Source organism: Sminthopsis crassicaudata, chromosome 1 (genome assembly GCF_048593235.1).
Source record: "Sminthopsis crassicaudata isolate SCR6 chromosome 1, ASM4859323v1, whole genome shotgun sequence".
Classification (NCBI taxonomy): domain Eukaryota; kingdom Metazoa; phylum Chordata; class Mammalia; order Dasyuromorphia; family Dasyuridae; genus Sminthopsis; species Sminthopsis crassicaudata.
Genome location: NC_133617.1, coordinates 547,305,002 through 547,320,379, shown reverse-complemented (window position 1 = coordinate 547,320,379; position 15,378 = coordinate 547,305,002). Strand labels below are relative to the sequence as shown.

General features: G+C 31.0%; 1 protein-coding gene across 2 annotated transcripts in view; it reads left to right on the top strand.

Moving 5' to 3' along the window:
- YTHDC2 (YTH N6-methyladenosine RNA binding protein C2) overlaps positions 1-15,378 on the top strand; it is a 76,824-nt gene that overhangs the window by 18,398 nt on the left and 43,048 nt on the right. For both annotated transcript variants that reach the window (XM_074281998.1, XM_074281997.1), the window contains exons 7-12: positions 413-569; positions 5,773-5,880; positions 8,416-8,564; positions 9,808-9,943; positions 13,619-13,745; positions 13,924-13,989. In XM_074281998.1, coding sequence (XP_074138099.1) covers positions 413-569; positions 5,773-5,880; positions 8,416-8,564; positions 9,808-9,943; positions 13,619-13,745; positions 13,924-13,989 — 743 coding nt within the window. The remainder of the gene's footprint in view (positions 1-412; positions 570-5,772; positions 5,881-8,415; positions 8,565-9,807; positions 9,944-13,618; positions 13,746-13,923; positions 13,990-15,378) is intronic.

Sequence of the window (15,378 nt, the reverse complement as noted above, 5' to 3'; positions counted from 1 at the left end):
AATTTTTGAACTACTTGAGTGATATCAACTCAATGATAGTCTTTTAAATAATAGGTAGATTGGTCTTCATAACTTTAATAGGGTTATAAAATAAAATTTCACACCATTAATTTTTACATCATTAAATTCAAATTTTATATTAAGTTGACTATGGGTTGACCAGGTTTACTTTTTTTGTTCTTTATAGGAAAAAGAATTTACAATGATTTGTTAGCTAGGTAGTTCCTATAGAGAATAAACTTGTTAGATATTCAATTTAGGTTTTCACTAATTCAAAGTGGCCTTCCTTACTGGTTTCTGAATTGCTAAGGTTTTTAGCCTGTCTTTTGTATTTAAAAAGTCGCACATCAAAAGATATATAGTTACTTGTAATATCCTAATAATTACCTATTTTTCTTTTTTCTTAATTCAGGATGAAGTACATGAAAGGGATAGATTTAGTGATTTTTTACTGACAAAATTAAGAGACTTGTTACAGAAACATCCAACTTTGAAACTGATTCTTTCTAGTGCTGCATTGGATGTGAATCTTTTTATAAGATATTTTGGAAGTTGCCCAGTGATATACAGTAAGTAAATATGAAATATAGTCAAACCTTTAAATAAAATATCTCAGGGGAAAGTGTTGTGGATATCATTATTAAATATTCTTTATTGAAATTTTGGAAGTAAAATTTATTTATTTTTTGCAGATTCCAAACCACCTTAACCCTATGTCACATACAAAGTTGTATAAAATTAGTATAGTAATGAACTAGGAATAGGTTCCAATGCAGTGAAAATGAGAAGACAGAGTAATTGAATGTTCCTTCAGTATATCTAAATCCCAGGCCCTTGTTTTCTGACTAAAAATTATCTATTACTTTTCTTAAATCCTTTTTTACCTGAAGTATATTTTTTAAAATTGCTTTTTTTTTTTTTTTTTTTTTTGGCTTTCATTCACTAATACAGTATATACTTAACATATTTGTACCATGTAGAAAGTAATGTCAGAGATAGATGAATAAGAACTATTAAAAGGCACAAAACGATGTGTCATAAAAAAATGCTATGAAAGTTTATAGCTGGATCTGATTATTTTTCTGTAGGGGAAGGACTAAGATCAGATCAAGGAAATATGAGTGACTTTTGAGTTAGACCTTGAATGATGTATCCAGAAGGGGTACAGATGGAAGGACATTTTAAGAATAAAGAGTAATATAAGATACAGAGGCATAGGACAGGTTTGGAAAACAGTAGTCTCATTTCTCTAGGGAGTGGAGTATAAAGGGAACTGTAAGAGAGGAATCTGAGCAAATTAGTTGAGGCAAGATTATGGAAAATTTTCAGATACAGAGTTTCAATTTCTAATACAGAAGCTATGGGGTAAACTTTTTTGAGTTGCAAAAAATGATGTTGAGTATATATGTGCTTCAGGTTAATTTTTCTGCATATGGGGTGGGTAGAGAATGGCGTCAAGAACAGAAGCAGTTAAAAGACTATATGAATAGTTCATGTAAGACATACTCAAGGCTACAGTTAAGGTGGTAACATGGGAAGGAAAGATTTATTGAGTGCTTAGTCTGTGTAGAGCACTTTGTTAAGTTTGGGAGATACAAAAAGAAAAGTAAGTGTTTCTGCTCTCATGGAGCTTATATTCCAAAAGGGGAAAGAATACATAATAGGAAATTTGAACTGCAAGACATATGGAAAGGCCCAGTGGATATATCAGAGAAACAGATGTTAATTCTTCTTCTTTAATATTATCTCCATTGAGAAAAATTAACAAACCATCTCTTAGGTTAAATACAGAAATATTTGCTACATCTATGTAAATTCCATTTGTGTTGCTAATACCTAAAGTTTTAATTTTAAACAATCTGTCCTTTCAATTAAAAAAAAAAAAAAAGGTAGCCAAACCCAAGCACTTTAAACAATAAAGTTGATAGTGAGAACTTTTCTTTTTTAGGCTTTCAGTAACTGACTACTGAGAAGGCAGAGCTAAACTTCCAAAACACTGGCTAGGTCACATCTCCAAAGAGTAAATTTCCTGGCTGCTGGTAATGAGGCCCTAGAAATTGGACCAGTGGCAGAGCAGGAGTTTTTTCTTGGGACTCATCCTTAGTTTGCTTGTTCATCATAGCTTTTGTCAGCTTTTCGTGTTAGTAGTGGCAAGGATGGTGTATTCATTTTTTTGGAGGGCATTATTTCCCTTGTTGATGATTAAACTGAAAACAGGGGCACTGCTTTTCCCTGGGCTTTTGGTCTCAGGGTCATTAATATTTTTTATTTGAAATATCTGTAAAGAGATAGTGACCCAGGTGGTAGTGGGAGAGATTATAGTAGATTGATTTACCTGAGACTTGCTACTTCTTGACACTCTTTCAGACTACCTTGCTACTTCAGCTACATTGATTGTCACTAGGAATTTTAGTACATCAAAATTTTCACCAGCCTTGTTCAAATGAACATTTGTAGTATTTTTGTTATAAATTAAGGGAAAGTCAGAGAATCTGGGCTCAGATTCCACTTCCTGATACGGTGACCTGTAAACTTCCTGGACTTCAGTTTTCTTCCTCATCTATAATATGAAAGGATTGGACCCTTTCAGTTTTGGATTCCACAGTCTTCTTGAAGGCTTATAATCTTGCCTCCTCTATGTCTTTTTTATCCAGTAAATATTAGTTTCCCATTCTTTAAGTAGCTATGGATAGTGTCACATGGTTTTGTATACAGTTAATCTTTAATGGTTTCATATGGAGTAGTTTTGTTTCACTGGGTCCCTCAATTTCTTGAGCCCAGTAGCCATGTAGGTATTTCTCACATTACCTTCACATAATGATGACTTAATAACAGTTCACTGATTGATTAGTTACAGAGTTATGGATTATTTAAATTTTCTATAAAATTTTTATAATAAATACTTATAGAATCTCTTAATTGGTGGGGATCTTACAAGCCTTAGAATTCTTACCTATCTATATGTGAACAAGAAGCACGTTTACAACATATGCAAAAGGCAATTATGCAGATTTTTCCTTGAAGTTAAACAATTATGGAAGAACACACCACTTCTCTAGGTGGCTCTAGGCATACCATCAGAAGATGTATCTGAAATTAAGGTCAGTAATTTTTGGATTTTATTAAATTAAGACACTTGGAACATAAAATGGGCAAAGTTAAGGTTTCTTATAACATTTCTTATAAATTTAGTTTTATGGAGCTGCATAATAATGACCCAAGTTCTAATTGAGATTTAGGGCTTATTTTAGATAGATGGATTCTTATATCGATGGAGTTTATCTTCAAATACAACATTTTTTATTCAATTTTGTACATTCATGTGAATTAAAATATCTTGTTTTGCCTTTATTTGATAATACTTTACCAAGGGATTCATAAGCATCATTCTGAATAATTCAGTTTTGTAAATAGTACGAATCAGAGAGTATTAGATTGATTTATTTCTGCTTACTACTTCTGCATAATTGAAATATTTGCTGTATCCATGTAAATTCCATTTGTGTTGCTAATACTTAAAGTTTTAATTTTAAACAATCTCTTCTTTCATTTAAAAAGAAAAAGGTAGCCAAACCCAAAATGATTTAAACAATCATTTCAATTATGTGAATTCTTTCATTTATGAATTGTGCAAACAAATAAATGAGTAAACATAAATAAATGGATAAATGAACAGATGAATAGGGATTTAAAAATTAGAAAAATCCACTTTTGTATAGTTCTCATTCCTAGGAAGTGTTTTTAATCCATTAAGCCATTGGTTTATTTCTAATTTTTCCTCTTTTTCTAGCTTATTTGTACATTGTTGTTTTCAAGTAATCTCCCACATTAGATTGTAAGCTGCTTGGCAGCAGGGACTGTTATTTGCACATCATAGGTATATAATAAAGGTTTGTTGACTGTTTATTAGTAATTGATTTGCCTTTTTTTAAAAAAACACTTGTTAATGTGTGACTTTTTTTAGATCTTTAAGATCTTTTGTTTGATCCTATGATTTTCTTAGCATTGGTTAATTTTGCCTAATTTCTTTGAATATTCAGGTAAGTGCCTGAACACAGGTAAAAGAAAAAGTCTTGTGTAATTTCATTTTCATTGTTTTTGACATTTTAATTGGTTTGGTTATTCTTTAAATTTTTAAAATTGTACTTAAATTTCTATTTATTTTTTTAAAATTTTGATTGATTTCAGTTTTCTTCTGGATTTTTATCCATCTCATCTCAGTTTTTATGCTATCTGCAATTTTTATATGCATTCCTCTTAGGTCTTTTTCCTGGTCATTTTATAAAAATATTAAGCAGTCCTGTTTGCAATTTGTTTACTCTCAGGATTAAATAATAATCAAAGGTTGTGAAATACAATAAGTATAAAAATATAATAGTTGCAGAATCTGTCATTTCATTGATTTTTATGTTTCTCTATACTTCTATTGTATTTAGCACAAAAAAAGTGTACAATTTCGGTTTACAAGAGGGCCACCCAGTATGTTGGATGGAGGCTTTGCTTTAGAGCTGCTGTATTACCAGTAGAATATATAAGCTGCCAATCTGCTGTTACTTATACTCTATTTTTTATCTTTCCACCTTCTTTTCAGTCACACATATTTTTGACATCTTTTTTTATCACATCACAAGTAGCCTATAACAGCAAGTAAAACCTGAACCAGATTAAGAAGTCAAAGGGAAATGTTTAGTAAAATAAAATACATATAGTATAGTAGCAGTTGTTTATATTTGAGTTCCTCACCACTGTTTTGCATTGCTTCTAGTTTGCTTTGTTGTCAAAATTCTAGTCATTCATGTAAGACACATGTCTTAAAATTGAATTTTGAGTGACCTTAAACTTTACTCCTTCAGAGACTTTTGTATTCCATGAAATACATATAGCCATTTTTCAAATTCCTTTCAGTAATTATTGGATCACATTCCATAAAGAATGCATTTGGATTCCTGACCTATAGCTTTTCCAATAATTGTTCATTTTCCTTTTATATTAAGAAGCTTGAGAGACACTTTAATTTTTAATATTAATGATTTGGTATATTTTAATATGTTTTTGATAGTTTCTACATATGAATTTGCCCATATTTATCAGTGAACAGATCTTACATTCAGAGATCTATAATTAACTGAATGTCTAAAACTATAATTGTTAGCACTCTACCTCTTTTCAATTACTCTGCCTTTATCACAGCAGAAATGGAAGGCAATCTTATAAGATAAAGGATATTTTATATTTTTCTTCGTTTTAGTGGGTTATTATGGCTTAAAAATTCACTGCCTGACAGCCAGTGTACCATTAAGAAAAGTATCGAGGTTTCTCTTCAGAAAGATTATTAAGAAGGTCATAGGGGCAGCTAAATGGCTCAGTGAATAGTCCTAAAGTCAGGAAGACCTGAGTTCAAACCTGGCCTCAAATATTTCCTAGCTGTATGACCCTGGGCAAGCTCTTAACCCCAATTGCCTCAGAAAAAAAAAAAAAAAAAAAAAAAAAAAAAAGGAAGAAGGTCATAGAGTCTTTCCAAGACCTGCCACAATTTGTATTTTGCTAACATAGCCTTCAGAACACCAGAATTACTTCTCTATCATATTGAGGTGTTGAAGTAAATAATATATACGTATATTTTAAAAAAGTAAAGAAATTTTATAAAAAATAAAGATTTTAAACCATTAGTTTTCCTTTTAAAATTCAGTTTTTTTTTTTAAAGTTGATGTTAAGATAATTTGGAAAAAATAACTAATTTGCTTAATGAGAAGATTTTTTTTTTAAATTCAGTACAGGGAAGACCATTTGAAGTAAAAGAGATGTTTCTGGAGGACATTTTAAGAAGTACAGGATACACTAACAAGGAAATGTTAAAATACAAAAAGGAAAAACAGCGAGGTGAGTTTTTTCTTGCAAAGAATAAAAATAAAAACAGAAATTGAAATATTTTTTTTTGTTTTTGTTACAGAAATGCTCTCAATAATGTAAGTCAAAAGCAACCCCTTCCTCCATATGTAATAACAAGCCAAAACCATGACCTCCTATATTACTGCTGACTTGCTAGGTGACATGAGGAATGGGCAAGATTGACTATATACGGGGAAAAAAAAATGTGAGCCAGAAACTACTTATTTTGAATTGAAACTAGTTTTGCTGGGGTAGGGAAGGTGTTAAGGGACAGGTCAATTCTCCAAGAACCTCCACAGCTGTGGATCATAACATCTGAAGGAGTTGCAAGGCAACCTTTGCTAACACAGGTGTTGTAGACTGGGAATGAGAAATTGAAGGCAAAGGGAAGAGGAGAGAGGTCAGACAATCAACAGCCTCTCAGAGAGGTCAGAGAACAGCAACTGCCTCTCAGTCTCCTTGTATCATCCTCTCACACGAGGAGATCCATTCTGGATTGGATTTCCATCAACTACTGTCTGGTGGCTCCTGGGTATTCCCACAGGAAGGTGTATGAAATACAAAATCTCTCATAGTCTCTTTCTTATTAAGATTTACAATCCTAGAAATAGTTCTGCTATATTTCCAGTCTTGATTGTAATAAAAATGAATAGCTTGAATTCAGTTATTTGTAATTTCTTTCATTTATAAATCCTATGATCTTATGAATATTTTGTCCTCAATTTTAAGATAGTTCTAATAAGGCCTATAATCTTTCTAACATCCCAAGATAATTCTAATAAGACCTATAATCTTTGTAATCTCCCACCAAGGCTTCTGATTGCCAGGGCCACACATATCAATCTTCCCCGGCAACATCAAGCAATGGTTCTTATTCAACAGAGCACTCGGACACAGGAGCTTGTGAGCTCAAGTCTTTATTGTATGTGATCACCCTGCATTCCTCTGAGGGTATCTGTTTGAAAGGCACTAGAGCCAACATTCTCACATCTTTTTATCATCTCCTCAAGGCTTTCGTCCTTATCTAAGGAGAACATGGCTTTCTGGCAATGGGTTCTCTCTAGCTAATTTCCAGATAAGAAGACCAGCTGCTTCTTTTTTACCTTCTAACCTCTTAACAGCCACTTGTAGGCAAGCCACAAAATCAAGGAAAGGTTCATGTAGGCCCTGTTTGCAAAGTTTCATATCTATTTTTGGCTTGCTTTATAAATTTTCACTTCAGTTTTTAGAGTTTGACATTTTTCTTGGTTATCTTCATCTGGTGGTGGATAGCATTTTTCATGGGTCCTTTGGAATTGTCGTGGATCCTTGCCTTGATCAGAGTACCTTTTCACAGTTGATGATCTTTACAATATTGCTGTTACTGTGTGTAATGTTCCCTTGCTTCTGCTCACTTCATTTTGTATCAGTTCATATAAATTTTCCCTGTTTTTTTCTGAAAGTATTCATTTCTTATAGCACAGTAATAATCTATCATAATCATGTGCCACAACTTTTTCAGCTAATCTCTAGTTAATAGATATGCCCTCAATATCCAGTTAATTCCTTGCCAGCCCCCCCAAAAAAAACCAAAACTGTTATAAAAGATTTTGTACAAATAGGTCCTTTTCTCTTTTCTTTTACATCTTTGGCAGACAGACCTAGCAGTGTTATTGCTGGATTAAAGGATATACACAGTTTTGTAATCCTTTGGATATAGTTCCAAATTGTTCTTCATGGTTATTCGACCAGTTCACAATTCCATCAAAAGTACATTAGTGTCCCAATTTTTCTACATCTTCTGTAACATTTCTCATTTTCCTTTTATGAGTACATTTTGGTATTTTAAATCCATAACAAGAGTTTTAGAAGAGGTATTAATATTTTAGGACAAATACCAATCCTGAAGTCAAGAGGACCTGAGTTCAAATGTGACCTCAGATGCTTAACATTTCCTGGTTGTGTGACCCTGGGCAAGTCACTTAATTCCAATTGCCTCAGCAAAAAAAAAAAAAAAAAAAAAAAAAAAAAAAAAATCTTAGGGCATAGTTTTTAATGCAATTTTATTTCTTTAATTTTATAAGTAGATACATTTTTAAAGTTTTCCTTTTAAAAAAGTGATGCTTTTTTTCATATTACATTCATTTCCAAATGTATGTTCCTACCCAGAGTTCTTCTCTTGTGACAGATTTTTAAAAGGAAAAAGAAAAAGGTCAGCAAAATTAAGTAACCTCATGTAACACAATGTATGTAGTATTTATTCACATCTTCAGTGAAGGGTATGAGGTGTATCTTCTAAGTTTTTAATCTGGGTCAGAATTCATTTTATTCTTTTTTTCTGTTCACATTATTGTAGTTAGTAGGGTACCGTAGTTTGTGTGTTCTTGGTTTACTTCATTTTGTACCCATTTATGAACTATTTTTCTGAACTTATTTGTTGTTTCTTATAGCATAATATCAGTTATATTTATGCACTGCAATTTAAAAAAATAAATTTTGAAAGCAAATTAAAGATTATACTAACAAATAATCTTTCTCATAATTTAGAAGAAAAACAGCAAACTACTCTTACTGAATGGTACTCAGCTCAAGAGAATAGCATCAAACCGGAATCCCAAAGACAAAGAACTGTTCCAAATGTTACTGAAGAATATGATCTATTGGATGATGGTGGTGATGCTGTATTCAGTCAACTGGTAAGATTTAGTTACAGTCAGCTTGGAACTTTGAGGATTTTCTTCTTCTTCTTTTTTTTTTTCTAACTTGTACTTTAATCATTCCTCATTATGAACTTAGAGTGTCAATTCATCAATTAAATGGTGCTAGGATTTTTACTTTTTTAAAAATGTCTATCGGGAGCAGCTAGGTGGTGCAGTGGATAGAGCACCAACCCTGAAGTCAGGAGGATCTGAATTCAAATATGGTCTCAGACACTTAACACTTCCTAGCTGTGTGACCCTGGGCAAATCACTTAACCCAAATTGGGTTCAGCAACTATATCAACTCTTAGAAAAAGGAAAATATTTTAAATTCTAAATTTTTTTGCAGCTATTGTGTTACTAATATACCAATTTAAATGATCTGAGACATTTCAGAACTATGACATTTATTATATTTTGGTGCTTTATTGTATTATAGAGTTGATCCTATATTTACAAAGATTGTGCCTGAAAAATACAAATCTGGCAAATGCTACCAGTTGGAAAGGCTTTAAGTATGACATATTGCCAACTATTGTCTAAAGGCCAGCCAAGCTAAATTCATTCATAATTCATAATCATCATCTGGTTTGGCTGCCAACCAATACTTTTTTTTGGTCAGAGCACACATTAAACTGTCTCCTAAAACATGGAAGTGTTGTGGTTGGAGGAAGTATATATACTAATGAAATTTTAGATAAATTCAATAAGTTAACATATTTCAAAGCAATTTTTGATCATGTCATTGCAAGCTTAATAGTACTTAGTTGGAATTATGTTTTCTTTGCACGTCCAGAGAATGCCTGTTGTTCAGCTTATGCTGAACATGTCATTATTATCATCATATTAATTATATCTATGTTTTATAAATAAAAATTCAGCTATATATGTGTGTGTGTGTGTGTATATGTTGTCTCATTTAATATTCTCAACAACCTCATAAGATAGAATCTGTTATCTTGATCATTTTTATAGATGAGGAAATTTAGGCTGAGAGAAGTTAAATTAACTTGTCATGGGTCACATAGATTGGTTAGTGTTTGAGATGGGATTTAAATTAAGTTCTTCCTGTCTCCTAGGTACAACATTCCATCCCGTGTCACCCAGCTGCTTAGTTATACTGTTTGTCTTTATTTGGCTGATACTAAAGATTTTTTGAAATAATGGTTTTTATAGTTATCACATTCTTAACACCCATTTCTTCAGATATTAGATTAATTTGAACATTTCTGCATTTTAGACTGAAAAAGATGTGAATTGCCTTGAACCATGGCTAATAAAAGAAATGGATGCTTGTCTTTCTGATATATGGCTGCATAAAGATGTCGATGCCTTTGCTCAGGTGTTTCACCTTATTTTAACTGAAAATGTTAGCGGTAGGTTGCATCTCTTGATAAATTGCTCAATACATGTAGTTATTTTATAGAAGATTTGTAGGTTATGTAGAAATTTATTCCCTAAGTCTTTTATTTATGTTCAAAAAGTTGTTCATTCCAGAAACATGAGTGCCTACTCTGTAAGGCACTGTGGAAAATACAAAGACAAATGAGGCATGGTCTCTGCCTTATGATCATAAGGTAATTTGTATTCATTACTTACTTTATGGTACATCTCTGAAACCACTTCTTTGTAGTAATATATTGAAAAACATTTATGTACTAAATTATTGTTAATTAATGGTATTATGTGATAAGACACTGAGGTGTGTTATATATGCATAATATCTGGTGTTACCAATATTCCAATTCATGAGGTATCTCCACATCAGTATGCTTTTTCAGAGGTTACAGGGCCCTTAACAAAATCTTTAAAAAATAGTATCTTTGTTCTTTTCTACTTCCATGCCTTATAAAATACTTCATTGACCTCATTCTGTCATCTTGGTGTTCTATGCTCCATGTGCAAGCCTAAACCCTATCTTATATAGTGTGCCCCATTTGTCAAAGTTATAGGAAAGGGAAGCATGCATGCACACGCGTGTGTATGTGTGTAATGAAAATACTCGTTCCTAGGTATTTCAGCTAAATTTTAGGCATTGTGCGAACTAATGAGCATTATCTTCCTTGAATATGTTTGTATTTTAAAAATTTGTTTATAAAATCAGATGAATCTATAATTAGTTGATTGTATGGGAAACTTTGTGGAGAAGGAGTTTGTGAAAGCCTCCTGGTGCAATTTAAATAAAATAGCTTACAATCAAGTCTTAAAATTCTATAAAGTGCTTTTCACATATTATCTCATTTGAACCTCCCAACCTCTCTTTGACATCAAAAGCACAACAGAGCAGTGAGCTGAGACTCAGGAATTTACCTGAAAGCCACAATTTGTAAGTGGCTTGAATTCAGGTTTTATGACTTCAGATCTAATGTCTAATTTGCTCTATTGACTGTCTCTTGTTTATCCTGGATCTTTGAAACCTTCCATTCAGGACAGAACAGCAAGTAAACTTTACATTTTTTCCCTTATTAGGCCCCATTTTCTTTTCTGGTATTTGCAGAAATGAGGAAAAGGGAGGAGGAAGGCTCTTTAGGTATTTTCATTTTTCTCTTCGACAGTATGTCTTGCTCAGTGAACATGATACTGATCACCTTTAAACTCTTGATGACTTATAAAAATCTATTGTCTGTATATAGCCACCTAAGACCATTTAAATCTATGGGGTTTCTGCCTTTAGTTTCAAGGGTAAGAGTACTTTTTAGGAAAACATTTACCTTTATTAAAGTTTGAATATAAAGGTGTCCAAAAGCCTTAAGTCGTGCAAAGCTTTAGTATCATAAAATGTCCTTAAGAACTTTGAGGCACCATGTAGCAAAAAATAATTTCACATAAACATTTCATTCCTTTTCTTCTGAAAATGTCATATCATTTTATATTGATTTTGTAAGTGGTTATAGCTTGGAAGTTTACAGTAGCTTGATAAATAATTGAAGTGTGCTAGATAAGAGTATTAGAGATAAATAGAAGGAATTTGTTACATATTATCATAATACTTGACCTATAAAGTAGCTTCATCTGTTTTCTTATAATGAAAATGCTATAAAATCAGATACGGCCATTCTAGAGTTTGGAACAAGGAAAGCATTGGTTGCATTTAGTTATTTGTTTAAAATAGTATTGTAAACTGTGTAGGCTAGCTGTTTTTACAACATAAAATCATTTTTAATAAAAAATTTTTATAGTGAGATTTTATATAAAGTGGAAATTATTATTAGATACACTGCATTAAAATAGAACTAATAATGAATAACTTTATAACATTTTAAGGTTTACAAATCATTTTATATACATTACAAATTTTTCTTCACAATATCTTTATGAAGTGACTGCTATAACAACAGAAGTAACAATCTTCTGAGAGTTTAGTAACTTGCCATTGTTACATTTCTAATAAATACAAAATTTAAGAACTCTGATCTAGTGAACAAGTATCACAATGACTGAACCTTAACCAATTTTTGAAAAATAAATATTATTCTAGTTGACTTTTGAATTATATTTTATTTCTGTTTTTACTTTTCTATAAATTCCGCTCCCCATGTTTTATATTTTTTTCCTGTTTGGTTTTTTTTTTTTTTTCTTTTGGTTGGAGTTCCTTTTTCCCAGAGACATTTTTATTCTCCTTCATCCTTTTTTCATAGACCTCTTTATTCTCCTTCTTGGTCTGCTCACCAAAACATTGAAGATGGGCTTAATGGAGTCCAGTCACTTGAAAGGAGAGAGAAACTGAAGTTGAATTATGTTTTGTAATAGGGTGGAAACATGAAGCTTCATGGGAATCTGGGAATCGCTGGATCAACTATATTGTTTAATTATACATATATCTATATATGTATATTTATGTATATGTTATAATATTGTAATATAACAATATTGTACATTACATATGTATAGTTGTGTGTTTGTATATGCATTATACATGTACACACAAATACATGTATTTATATGTATAATATAATAACATGTATGTGTATATATACATACAATATAAAAATATTAAACATTATGTGTGTATGTAGAGACATATGTTTATATATCTATATTAACATGTATACTGATAGATACACATATATACATTCATGTATGCGTGTATTAAGTCATTTAATGTGTACTTGAAAATGATTAAGTGAAAATTACAGGTTCTAACAGATAATTCAGTCATAAGTATAGTAATATGCATAAACTTTTGTCAGTCTATTTTGTTTTCTATAATAAATTCTTTTCAAAAATTGCTCATTTAAGTTTGGTTATTTTGAGTAGCAGTGATTTATTAAAGCCCCTGAGAAATACTTTGTAGAAAATTTTTAACTTATACTTTTCTTGAGCGAGAGATTTTTATGGGAAAAAACATTTTTACCAATGATACAATTCTCTTTAAATATCATGATGAAATTATCGCATAATTTTGTCATCCTCTCTAAAACTTTGAGTTCAGAGATTTCTGAATTTAACATAACTCAATTATTGATAAAAAATAAGTTTGTATTTGTATACAGAATTTGTATACAGAATCCTGTTTTATAACTTGTATGTAATCATTTTGTGATAAAGAAAGAATCTAGGCTAACGGAAATAATTCATGTGATTTAGGAGATGATAGACTTTTATTTAATAATTCCTTTTTACCACTGGTACAGATTTCAGATATTACTGTTCTCAGCTTAAAAATTAAATTTTTACCTCCACTTAATCATAGCAGAGTCCTTTCTCTTATCTGTATCTAAGGTGACAAAGATCTTCATGGTTGACCTGTTTTAGATTTTTATAAATAAAAAATTGTATTATAATACTCTCTATATTTCAAGTTTGTTTTCATTTTAAAAGTATGGCTAGTGGTTTTATATATATGTGTGTATACATGCATATGCATATATTTTATATACATATATATTTATAGCAAGTAAGCTAATTTCTGGAATTGAGGAGACATCAAAATATATCAGTTGAATAAAAACTTAAATTTGTAATATTCATACAATTTGAATCATATTTCAACAATCATGTGAAAAGTGTTCTTATGAATGTTTTTTTTTTTTTACTTTATTTTTTGTTAGTGGATTACAGGCACAGCGAAACCAGTGCAACAGCATTAATGGTTGCTGCAGGGAGAGGATTTTTGAGTCAAGTAGAACAGTTAATTAGCATGGGAGCCAATGTCCATAGCAAAGCTTCAAATGGCTGGTAATTTTTTTTTAAACTTAATTATGTGTATTTTTATTTCTTTTAATTTATTTACACTTTTATACTAAAAGTTCTTTTCACCTGCATTTTGATAGATGAATTAAAAAGTTATTACATGTTTTTGGATGTTGATTTAAAGGAAAGTTCATCTTAAATTGAGTTTTTGAAATTTTAACAGGATGGCTTTAGACTGGGCTAAACACTTTGGACAGACTGAGATTGTAGACCTTCTGGAGTCATATAGGTAAGGTGATGTTTTTACTTTAAAGAGATTATATATACATACATATATATGCATACATATATAGACATACATCAAAGATCTTACCTTGTTTTAAGATCGTATACTATTATAAAATTGAGACAAATAAATGTACACTAGAATATACTATTAAAGTTATTTAATTTGCCATTTTTATAGGAATATGATGACACTGGATAACTAAGAATCAGTGGGATTTGGCATATTTTTATTAACAGACTGATCCAAAGGGGGTAGTACCTTAAGTTTTTAATTGTAATGAAATAAATGAACATTTTAATAATTTTAAAAACAATTTTATTATCATTTTCAAGATTACTTGTTTTATCCTAACACAAGAATTTTTAAAAATGTGTTACTTTTCCCCAATTGCATGTAAAACAAATTTTAACATTCATTTTTAAAATGAATTTTGAGTTTTAAATTCTCTTCCTCCCTCCCTCTCCTTATCTCACCATGAGGCAGTAAGCAGTTTGATGTAGATTATACACATGCAATCATTTGAAATATATGTCCATGTTAGACATGTTGTGAAAAGAAACACACACCAAAAGAAAACCATGAAAGAAATAAAGAGAAAAATATTATACTTTAATCTGTATTCAGATGCTATAAGTTCCTTTATTGGAGATAAATAACATTTTTCATCATGAGTGTTTGTGAATTGTCTTGGATCATTTATTGCTGAGAATATTTAAGTCATCTACAGGTGATCATCGTACAATATTGTTGTTAGTTTGTACAGTATTCTCCTGGTTCTTACTCATGTCACTTTGCATCACCTTATGTGAGTCTTTCTGAGAGCATCCCATTAATTATTTCTTAACACAATAGTGTTCCATCACAATCATATATCACTTGTTTAGCTGTTTCCAACTAATGGATATTCGCTCAATTTGCAGTTCTTTGCTACCACAAAAACAGGTGCTATAAATACTTTTGCACATATAAAAGTCTTTGATTTAAAAAAAAAAAATCTCTGAAATACAAACCCAGTGGTGGTATTGCTGTATCAAAGTATATATGCACATTTTTATTGCTTTTAAGTCCTTGGGTTCCAAACTGCTCTCCAGAATGGTTGGATCAGTTCTCATCTCTACTAACAGTACATGAGTGTCCTAGTTTTTAACATCCCCATCAACTTTTATAATTTTCCTTTTCTGTTCTGTTGGCCCATTTGATAGGTGTAAGGTGATATCTCAGAGTTGTTTTAATTTACAGTTATCTAATCAATAATTATTTAGAGCATTTTTCATATGACTAGAATTAGTTTTGATTTCTTCTGAAAACTGCCTATTCATATCATTTGATCATTTGTCAATTGGGAAATGACTTGTAGTCTTATAAATTTAAGATCTCTTTATATTTGAG